The 12086-nt window shown below is 33.4% G+C and overlaps 2 protein-coding genes across 2 annotated transcripts; both read right to left on the bottom strand.

Annotated features, from left to right (window-relative positions):
• Nucleotides 1-14: 14 nt before the first annotated feature.
• Nucleotides 15-824, bottom strand: LOC122608972. Its single transcript, XM_043782038.1, has one exon. The coding sequence runs from the start codon at nucleotides 822-824 to the stop codon at nucleotides 15-17; it is 810 nt and encodes a 269-aa protein (XP_043637973.1).
• Nucleotides 825-3789: 2965 nt separating this feature from the next.
• LOC122607908 lies at nucleotides 3790-5842 on the bottom strand. The gene is made up of 2 exons (XM_043780981.1): nucleotides 5721-5842; nucleotides 3790-4653 (listed from the first exon to the last, which is right to left on the bottom strand). The coding sequence occupies exon 2, from the start codon at nucleotides 4606-4608 to the stop codon at nucleotides 3868-3870; it is 741 nt and encodes a 246-aa protein (XP_043636916.1). The 5' UTR covers nucleotides 4609-4653; nucleotides 5721-5842; the 3' UTR covers nucleotides 3790-3867.
• Between the last annotated feature and the right edge of the window lie 6244 nt (nucleotides 5843-12086).

The raw sequence follows: 12086 nt of genomic DNA, 5'->3' as shown, positions 1-12086 counted from the left end.
ATTCCAAACATGCTTCATAAATTGTTTCCTGAGATCATTTCAAAAGCACCAACAAGAGCTTTGACTTTGCTTTTCCTAGTTTGTATAAGCTTGCTAGCAGTCTCTTTAATAACATTATTTGCACGAATATGACGTTTCTTTGCTTCCAAATCACATGGTTTTAGAGAAACAGTTACCGAGTTATCTTCTGCGGTATATAACTCACCATCTGAAGACAATCTCCTTAAACTTATACCATCTTCTTGACAAACTGGGTTTTCATCTAATCGTTTTCCTTCCTCAAACTCTAGTTTTCTTGAACCATTACTCTCATCTTGCGGGTCGATAATCTTTCCTTGCTTAAATTTGAGCTTTTTAGGCGAAACATCATCATTTTCTTTTGCTAACTTCCCTAACCGTTTTAGGTTTTCTGTTTCCTTGGATTCTGAAGCTGCTACTCTACCATTGTTTTGACTTGTACTTCCATGAGTTTCGTCTTTCTTTGACTTGGGAAACATCTGCTCTTTACTTTGACCATTTTTGAACACAGTATTACTTTTTTTATGTTTTTCTTGAACAACTTGACCTTTGGGACTCGTAGGCTCTGACTTTGTAGAACCATGGTGAACTCCGGTCTTTGTTGAAACATTACCTGTTTTTAAACTTCGAACATTGTCTATCACTCTGCGACTTTTATCTGTTTTTTCTTGAATGACTGCACTTACTGGATTCACAAGCATTGACTTTTTCGACCCATGGTCTAACCTGGGCTTAGTTGAACCATTATGGGTGTTTAGAGTTTGAATCTTCTTAGAAAATGCGTCATTTCCAGGTGTTTTCACCATGCTCTTGACTGGTCTCAAATCTTTTCTTGATTCTATTTTCTTGTCATTCTTCTTACTGCTTCTGGACAAACCACCTTCAGGTGTATCATCTCCTAAACCATGGGCAGTTATACCTATGTCACTGAATCTTCTTGTTACTCTTGAAGGAGGGATGTAAAATGGATCGGTTTGTTCAGGCTTTGACTTACTCTTGGATTCATTCTGTTGTGGTTTGTCTTGTCGTCTAGGAAGTAAAGTGTTGGTGATAGTAGTATGTTTTGTTGGTGATTTTGGAATGGGCGTCGAGTATTTTTTGATTCCTCGCACAGAAGTTTTACTGGATCTTCTAATAGGACTTGCAGATTTTGGTTCAGGTAGGTGTTCAGACCCAGATTGTTTACAGTTATCGTGGCAGGAGGGAAATGGACCGCTGAGATATCGACTCAGAACGTCTTCATAGCCAGTGACTTCAAGGTAGAAGTTTCCTGTTGAGTGTCTTCTTGAGTGCCTCGTGGTCATGGACACATGTTTTTCCATGCCAATACAAAGCAAATCCTACATGAACACTGTATAAAAGAACATTTTTGGGTCATATGGGTGTAATAACGACATATTTTTTAATTTTATTTTGATATGCATTATGACAACCTTATTGATATGTAGTTTATTGGGCTTAGGATGTTAATTTCAGTTAATCCTTAGGCTCTATCCGGTTATGTACAAACTTGGATTATTTTAAGCCTTTGTAATCGTGGCAGCGTTGTAGCTAACGCAATAAGTATCTCCCCTGGGAAGTACGTTCGCAAGCTGTCTTTCTGCTTAGTGTGGCTCCACACAAACTGATTGAAAAGAATATGGCTTGGAAATGTAAGTATAAGAACCCCAATTTGATTCTTGAACCAATTTCCTCTCTTTTTTCTTCATTCCATCCATTCTTCTTTGCCGATCGCCACCTCTTGCAAGCAACCCTCGATCATACGCTATCATAGGGGCTTCTAATTAATTTAGAGATTTTAAATGCTATGCTATGTATATTGAACAAGAAAAAGTTGCATTATTACCCAAAATGAGGAATTAGCCTACGTAGATTCATGTAATTGATTTTTGCTTAAAAGATAGTTTATATTCTTAATGTTTCATTTATAAATTTGGCATTTTATTCGTGTTTTATGCAATAATTCCAGAAACAAATAAGAACATATGGTCAACACATTGGTTCGCAAATTCAAGAAAGTTCGGTTCTCAGGGCAAGGCTGTTTGTTAGAGCTACGGCGTGTTTAAACCAAAAAACGTTTTAATGAATCATAGAGACTCAATTCAACATTATTGGAAAGAATCAAGATGTAAGAAATAAAGACATACCTTCTATTTAAAACCTTGAAGAATTGGCGATGATGAAGATGGCCAAGAATGTAGATCAAACCAAACACTCGGTAGAAAAAAAGGTTTCTTCTTAAGGAAATAGGTTGGAAATGGTCATTCTTGTTTCCCTATGGCAGTCCAACAATTATAACACACATATTTTGTCTTCCTATTTTAAGTAACACCAAATTTTATTTTATCTTAACGGCTAATGAAAATTTATTAACAAAAAGTTACAACAAACATACATGCGAAAGTACAAAACACACCATCACAACTCCAGTTACAAAATATTAAAACTCAGCCATTGTTCCAATGCGAATGACACGTGTTCGGTTTCTAAGCCACAAATAGCCAAGTATTTTGATTTCCTCAAGTACCCGAAGCTTAGAGACCGGCACCTGGTTGAACACCCAATCATTTCTTATTTTCCAGGTACACCATATAGTTGTTTGAATTTTGAAGTCGATGAGCTTTTTCTCCTTCCTTGAATCCTTTATACACTTATGCATCTCGATTAAATCTGCTACCCCAAATATGAAAAAAGATAGTATCCTGTATCATTAAGCTAAAGAATCCAAACCGAGATAAACTCACAAGACACAAAAATATGCTCCACTGTCTCATCAAGATTGCCACATATAGGGCATAAAGTTGTTTGTAATTGAATCTAACGAGTTTCAAGGGTTGGGACTTGGGAGTCTATCTAGATGCAACCCAAACTTCATAGGGACCCGATTGAAATGTTCATCGGGGGCAGAATTTTGTTCCTGGCACTTTTGACAAGAAACTCACAAGAACCACTAAGACTAAACGGAGTAGCCTATTCACACCCTCTTTTTTCATGCGAAATGCCCGGAAACTCCCCCGGAACGCCCAATCTCAGTCCCGAGGGGCATTCCACCTTCTTAATATTGGTGCCCCTTTGCATTTCAAACGCTAGGCTTCATCCGTTCGTTTTTGTCATTTAGCCTGCGCATCTCTTCATTTTTGTGGGGTAAGCCTTGTTGACTGCCTCGTGAACAAGCAAAACAAAAAATTTTTTATTTATTATTTTTAAAACCAACTATATATATATAATATACATATTTATTCTTTCAAAAAAGGAATGCCTTGAAGCATTCTTCCACTTTAAAGGATTGAGGGGAATGCCTCTTATCATTAATAGTCGACACTTGTCATGCAAAGAGTGGAGGAGGGACATTCCCTTAACCCTCCCCTTAAGTGTCCACCTTTTGACACTTTCGACAGTAACACCAAGTCACCAAACATTTAACTTAACTTTTTCCTATACTTAGAATGCCTCGAATATATAAAAGAATTATATGATTTACCTATTTCATGACGAGCCGAATCAATCAATAACCGCTATATGGCAGTTACCTTTTCAAATAAGTCTATTAATTATTGTTATGAATTCATACTTTTTGTGATCTTATACATACATTGATACATATATAAAATGTTTTGATCTGTTATCCAACCCATTTGACCCACCCACTTTAACACCTCTACTTTCACAAATAGCTATATCCACATTTCAAGATTACAAACTCAGCCAAAAGGATAAACAAGAGTAGCTGCACATAAAACTAATGATTACATAACCAATAAACATCTTCAAATTATATTCTATATTTACAAAAGATTCACTAAAGTTTACAACATCATCCTTGTATGCAACTGTAATGCAATTGCAACACTATGTGACAATTTGATTTACAATCCAATCAAGACCAGGGTATGAAAAATATAGAATAAGAAAAGACGGGATAGCAAACAGAATTGTGATGAGGATGTACACAACCAAGATTGCGATACTAGCTGGTATAGCATATACAACAATAAAAAGAAACAGAAAGACCAAGGGGAACTTAGTCATCAAATTCACTAAAAAAAATAACGACTTACATAGAGATGATTGTAGTCTTTCTGCATTGAAATGTGGAGCACAAGAACCATTAGTACTTTGACTTTGACCCACACATTGGCTAACTTCATCAATGGCTAGATGGTCACAAGAAGAGGAACACGATTTGAATCTATCACCGTTTAAATTTTCAACCATCCAAAGAAGAAAATAATTCTTGTGGGGAAACTTAAGTTCTCCTTTATAAACTAGACGACACGATAACAGATTGCACCATGGGCAGGAAATGAAAAAAGGAAGTTGGATTGGAAGATTTGGAAGTTTGTAAACAGCCCAAGGTAGGCCAAGAACACAGTTTTTACAGAGTGTGTGACCACACCATAATACATAGGGCACATTTTCAACAATATTGAAAGATTCAAAGCAAATTGGGCACTCCAAACCTTCTTCTCTTCTGCAGTCATTTAAGGTCATATCATCATCAGAGCTTTCTGAAGAAACTTGATTAGTTGTTTCAGAGTCATTGTTTAGACCAGAAGTACCAGCAATCGGTTTTGATGCAAAACCCCACATGTATGCTTCAAATTCCGGTATCTGCTTTATTCACTGGCTGATAAGCTATATAAATAAATGGAGTTAGCATTGCAGGACATATAACTATTAGAACTAACAAAACTAAGTGCTCGGATTTGCTTCAAAAGATCAACTTTATGAGGCTTTTACTATATTTTACTATACTATATACTATTATTATTACTATTTACTGCTATTTTGCAGTTGTGATAAAAAGATAACTAAAATTACCGATAGGCTAAGGGGTATCCAACGTACCCCCCGTTCCTCAATTATGTAATTGATGGTTAAAGACCCATCTAAACAAATGTGTCAAAAAAGGAAATTTTTTCAAATTCTATGCGAAGATTTTTCTTTGTATATAGCAAATACTTGGACAAACACACATAAGACTTAAACCCCAAACTGGTAGCTTCATACCGCTAGTCGTTTTAATATTATTCAAAGAATTACAAATGAAATGACCCGTAAATAGTTCTGTCATAACCAATTGTAAACTAATTATCCAAAATGTTATTTGACCTACAAATAGTCATAAGTAGTTCCTGAATTGAAAAACACTTATGATCAAATACTCATTTTCCAAACACCACCTTGGAAACCATGTGGCAAAATTAGATAAAACTATGTCCAACTATCCACGTTTTGCTATTGTACGTATCTGAATACTATTACCTTCTAATGTAACAAATTTTAAACCGGATACACAACACATCGACAATATCTGATGACGTGTCAACTTATATGGTTTCGGCATAAACACTAAACGCTTCATGCACATCTAATGACAATAAGTAGCTGAATACACTTCTATTTATTAACTGTGGAATAATTTTCTTCATGTAGTGTGCTAATAGCTATATATGAACATAACCAATAAAATCTTCATATGTAAGGGTGAAAATAACTTGAAACCCCAATTTCGAATTCTATGTACAAAAATATAATCCCCTAGGTTAAATAAAACCAATAAAACACCAATCAGAGAATATAATTATACACAACAGAAACAGAACCCACATCAATTTATATCAGATGAGCCTTAAAATGAAACATATATATACAATAAAGAACAAATAAATAATTAAGAGATGATGAAAATAGAATTATACCTAATGATTAGACAGTAATTAGATTAACATTGATTAGACCGCCAGAAGCAGATACCGGACTAGTACAAATATGTTCTTTTTCTTTTTTACTTTTTAAATGTTGAAAAAGGTTTCGATACAAAACAAGTATGAAACTAGAAAACAATGGAGACCGACAATGACCAAAGTCTATATACGCTAGCAGCAAGCCACCCAGCAATTAGTCAATAACAGTCTATCTATGTCCTGGGCTTGCAATTTGTTTGGTCTTAGTCCGTTTAAAAGCCCAATCCTTAGACCTCTTTGAAATTTGAATGGTTATAAGTATATTTGACTTTTGAACATTTTTCCAGTGTTAAACACTATAATGAGATTTCCACGTAAGAATTTCACGAACAACGGATTTAAAATTTCTATACAAAATATAGAACAAGAGCTATAATCAACCAAATGACGAACTGTAAATTGCTTTGAACTTCTATTACATAAACTAAGAATCAGGTGACAATGATCGGAATTTTTGATCTGAAATATTTGAGTTGCAGGGGCTTGTCAAGCCTCCTGGTCCTTTCGTTCCTCTTTGCTTCCTCTTTATATATATTTCTAATTTTTCAATCTTATGTCTTTGCCTCATTGACAAAACCCGAACCCACATGAAGGTCTCTCCCCACTTTGTACTTTTCTTTTTGGTACAGAGCTTATGGAATAATAAATGAGGCACACCAACATGGACTTATTTGCGAAAACAGAAATATTGCATTCTTGGAATAAGTTAAATCGTACAGAAATATTGCTCAAAATTCATGTTATGGGTATTTTGAGTTTTTCGGCAAGTGTTGAATCTGAAATCTTTTGGTTAATATTCGTGCGGAAATTAACTTTGAAAAGTTTGGTGGTGGTTTCGTGGTCTAATTCGAAGAAACGAGTGAGATATCGGTATATTAAGTTTTCCGGCGAATTTTCCGACGAAAGTCAGCCGGAGAAGAAGATAGATGATGACAACAGAAAAGTAAATTTCAGTTTTCATCCCTAAACTTGTCATTTTTTGCAGTTTCAGTCCCTCACGTGTGTTGCACGTGTCCGGCTTAACGGCTGAAACTTAACGACGTTTGGCGAGGGACGATGATTGGAAAAATCTGCCAACTTTAAGGTCAAAATTGTAATTTTTTCACTTAAGGGACGAAAAGTGAAAAACGTGCCAACTTCAGGGATGAAAAGTGTAATTTACTCTTTTAATTATTTTTTTAAAACTAAACACTTTAAGTTCTTAATACCAAACTGGTTTTTTTTTTTTTTTTTAATTTTAATGTGCTTTTTTTTTTAAACTAGAAGTCGCTAGAAACTTCAAAAAAACACATTGCCAAATATAACCAACTAAGAATATGTTAGTTTTTTTAATTATTAAGTGACTGAATTGACAAGTGACTGAATGGATAAATAACGTCTTTATGGATTTAGTCAATACAGTTGTATTTTTGTTTATTAAGTCAAAAAACACACTTTTAATGACTTAATGGATCGAATATCTTTGATTAAGTCATGACTGAATTTATAAAGTCCCAAACAAACACCACCTAAATGTGTTATAAAAACTCCGTTTGTAGAATTCATTTATATATCATTAGTTTTATTTAAGGTTTTTCCATTGAGTAAATTTTTATTAATATTCTAGATATGTGTTGAACTTGGAAATTAGTCATGCTATAAAGCTAGGTTTTGTCAAAACTGAATCCGACTCGAACAGGTTATTGGTCAACGAGACCAAATCGAGTTTGACCATAGCCGAATTGGTTTCCAATAGGTTTTTTTGTCAAGGTGGACGGGTTTTTACCATGTTTTTTCGGTTTTTTATTTTTTTTAATACCCGGTCTCTACCTGATGCGAAAATAGTTCCCAAACCTGATCCAAACCACCGGGTTTTCTAAAATCCCAACCGGTTTTGGTCAAACCGATTAAGAAATCGTTTTTCCAAAAACCCTTTTCTACTTTTTTTCCCCACCTCTATTAGGAATGAATAGTACAGAATGGAAACATATTAAATAATATTATGTGTCCAAATAGGTTGGTCGAAGATAATCGCATACTCGCATCCCCTTTATCCTTGTAGCAGAGTGGTTTCGTTAACTTAGACACTACATCACTGACTCTAAAAATTAGCAAAATCAGGATGGTGATCTATAACCAACTCGTAGTCGTGTACAGATCCGCAAGGACGGAGGTAGCATGGGGTAGCGGGGTCAGCTACCTCCACTCCAATTTTAGTATAATTTAATTTTTTACAACTTAAATGGTATATTGTAATTTTTTTCTAAAAGTAACAGTCCACGAATGCACAACTTATGTTACAATTAAGCTAGACAAGAAAGTAGATAAGAAGATAATCAACAAGAACAATGACAAGTTCAAATGTAATAAATCTATGCAAGTATAATCATATGTATCATTAATTAAACGATGAATACATGGTCGATATTACAAACTTGACTTACAAGAATACAAATGAACTAAGTAATTGCTAAGTCTAGACACACTACTAACTTAAACAATTACAAGATAAGTGACACACACTTTTTATGGTGACAAAACACACTTGATACAGTGCGGCTGTGTTGCTTTATATAGAGGAGGAATTAGGGCAACACAGCCTTCCTTTGATGGTGATAGATGGTGGTTGTCGACGTCCCATTGGTTCCTTGTACTTCCATGCAAGAGCCCTTGTCTTCTTTACCAAAACAGGTATGAGAGAGAAAACCCTTGTTTTGGTCCCAACTTGTATCTTTGCCATATAAGGTATTTTACAGTTGAAAGCACCACCATATGACTCTTGTCTTCATCTGGTTTGAAAGCTTCCCGCCTTGACCAACAATTTTGGCAGCATCCAACCCGCTAAAGAGTCACTGGACTCGCTGAACACTCGCTGATGACACACGTCAGCGAGCAAGTCTGGTCAGCGAATCCAAGACTCAACAAAAAGTAATAAAAGATAAGTAGGAAATAAATACAAATGTTACCTACGTTATTATAAGTATATTCTTTAGAAGTAATTGGTCATCGAATCATTAATATTGAGATAGATTTCTTCATTGGGAGAATAAAAAACTTGAGTTGTTTCGATTTTAATAGAAAAAATGAAGAAAGGTTTAAGAAAAAGCTTTTTCTGTTTGGGTATGTAAATGTGTAATACGTTAATAGTGTAGCTGTTTGTGAAAACATTATTTTGTTTCAAATTATGATATATATATATATATATTACAAACAACTAATTATGATAATCATAATAGTTATGTAGGAAAGGTATATATACAAGCTAAATATTTCCTAAAATTTATATTTGTGGGGTTTCTTGCATCATGATTGAATACGTTGTCATTAAATAAGAACTTGTTCGACACTTGTGGTCTTTATTTATTAGAAAGAACCGGTATTTTTTTTTATTATGCGTGTTACACCTGGTGTGGAGAACAAATTCTTTTAAGGATCTGTTTTCTATTCTCGAGCTAGGACCCATTTTTTTTACATTCTCGGATACGACTCTAAGTATGACAAACAACTTTGAAAATTGCCCTCTCGTAAAAAAATTCTCGGCTCCGTCTCAGTAGGGAGATTGTAGAACCATTAACCAATACTCATAAATCATAATACCACACTTTATTTTACTATAATACTAGATTTTAGACCCGTGTCCAACACTGGACACGGGATTTACGATATTAACAATATTATATCTTCATACATTTAAGTCATAAAAGCTTACAATTTTAAAAAAACATGGTTTTAAGTATTATATTTTGCAAGTTGTAGTACAATAATCATAGGTCATCACTGTCATTATTAGCCTAGACATGATGGAATTGTTTGTCGTGGTCACTCCAAAAGACACATGCTATATATAATAATTTCTCCATTATAATATATTTTGAAACAGATGTACTCACAATGTGATATTATTAGGAAAACTAATTAAGAATTAAAATATAAACATATTTGTGATCCCGAACTTGACAATGTGATATTAAATATAAATGAAGTATTCAGAGCTAAAAAGTGTAAATTATTGATGAAAAAACAAAAAGTGTAAATTAATGAGACTTTTTCTACAAATTAATATAAATATTAATATAATAATATATTTGGATAATGATTATTAGGATTTTTAATTTGTAGTTTATCTAAATTATGACATCATCAAAAGTCAATTTGATGAAATTGAACGATGTGATTGGTTAATTAGTCATTAGTTCAACTGTCTTATAGTATATATTAAGATTAAGATTAAGATGTCTAATATGCACACTAGAACATCTATTTTATTTCTAAAGAAAAAGACGGACGTATAAATCTCATGCATGTTTTTATCAATAGCTATATCTAAGTTTTAGGTAAATTTTATCTATATCTATATCTAAGTTTTAGGTAAAATAAAACAAGTATTAAAGTAAAATAAATAAAGCAATAAGTTTTTTTTCACTGAAAATCACCGTGCATAATGAAAATCATCGTAACTATAATATGTCTAACAAGCACACTAGAACATCTATTTTATTTCTAAAGAAAAAGACGGATGTATAAATCTCATGCATGTTTTTATCTATATCTATATCTAAGTTTTAAGTAAAATAAAACAAGTATTAAAATAAAACAAATAAAATAATAAGTTTTCTTTCACTGAAAATCACCATGCATCATGAAAATCATCGTGCATCAATTGCTTCGTGAATCTTCATGCATCAATTTAACCATGATCTAAAGGTCAAGATTTTGCCTTATTTGTTTTACTTTAATACTTATTTTACAATACCCAACCCCTGTATATCTATCTATACTCCTTTACAAAAATTATAACACCCTTCATTTTTAGAAATAGTTACACAAAAGTTTCATACGGAATTACTAAATTACCCTTAATATACACTTACTATGGAAATAGTTTTTATAAAATACCAAACTTGCCCTTAATAAATAAAATTACGCTCTAAACATTTATTTTAATAATTAATAACTTAAGATCTTATCTTTTAAAAATTTCCATTATCACAATTACATCAACCTACAATATTACCATCACCGACACTATTAAACCGCCTTCCTCACCATCGCTGCCGCATTCCGCGGGTATCATGCTCGTACTCCTTTCAAAAAATTATCACACCATCCATTTTTAGAAACAATTACACAATAGTTATATACGAAATTACTAAATTACCCTTAATAAACACCCATTATGGAAAGAGATTTTATAAAATACTAATTTGCCCTTAATGAATTAATTTACACTTTAAATCTTTATTTTAATAATTAACACTTTAAGCTCTCATCTTTTAAAAAATTTCACTATCACAATTATATCAACTTACACTACTTGACACTGCCACCACCATCAATAGTACCATCACCGACACCACTAGACTGCCTTCCCCACCATCGCCGCCGCATTGTGCGGGTACCACGCATAAGAATGATCAAAATACAGGCCAATCGGTCAAACCCTTTTAACCAGCGTGAAAAACATCAAGCCCGACCCAACCGGTTAAGTATATGGTCCGGTCCACGGGACTATATTTTATGAAATCTCGGGTTAGAGGCCGGGCCGGGCTAACCTAGGAAAAAACCCGAGAACCCAACAAGGTGGCCAACATTGACGTTAAATTGTTACAGGACTCATGTAGACACACGTAAATATATATTTTATATTATAAAATTATTTTTACTAGTATTTTTATATACTCACTCCGTCATATTAAAAGTATAATACTTTGAACTACTTTGAAAATTCAAAGTCTTTGGTTTTAAACTTTGATCTTAAATATATATTTTTGTGTTATATAGAACTTGATGAAAATTATATCATTAGAAACACTTCTAAAACATAATCAAATCATATAACTTTCACAAAGAAAATTATTTAAAGTCAAAGTTGCAAAAGTTAGACTTTAAAAATTCAAAAGATGACACTTTTAGTGGGACGAAAGAAGTATTATATATGTATTTCAATATTTGATTTGCTTTCCAATTCCACCTAACAAACTTTTTTTTATTTATTTAAAATCACGTTGATTATGTAATTAGGAATTGCCACATAATTTGTTAATGTTGTTGTTGATAGTTAAAGCACAGCCAAAAAATATGAACCATTATGAGATATTGTCTTATAGTTAAACCATGATTACAAAAACCATTAAAGAAAAATCTAAAAAAGCATGAAATATATTGTTGTTCTTCAGGTAACTGGTTGGCTAGCAAAAACCTGAGCCCCCATGTGGCCGGTCCTCGGTCCACATATTTTGTATTTTTCGGGTTACGGGTCGGGCCTGGTTGAGCCCATGAACACCCCTAACCATGCTCGTGACCTAAAAACTAAGCTGATAGTTATTGTTATATAAACTCAAA

This window comes from Erigeron canadensis, chromosome 7 (assembly GCF_010389155.1).
Source record: "Erigeron canadensis isolate Cc75 chromosome 7, C_canadensis_v1, whole genome shotgun sequence".
In the NCBI taxonomy this organism is placed as follows: domain Eukaryota; kingdom Viridiplantae; phylum Streptophyta; class Magnoliopsida; order Asterales; family Asteraceae; genus Erigeron; species Erigeron canadensis.
This window is presented reverse-complemented; position numbering and strand designations above follow the sequence as displayed.

Excerpts from the sequence above, each read along its gene's own strand:
- LOC122608972 (XM_043782038.1), bottom strand. The coding sequence starts at position 824 with ATGGTGAAAACACCTGGAAATGACGCATTTTCTAAGAAGATTCAAACT.
- LOC122607908 (XM_043780981.1), bottom strand. The coding sequence starts at position 4,608 with ATGTGGGGTTTTGCATCAAAACCGATTGCTGGTACTTCTGGTCTAAAC.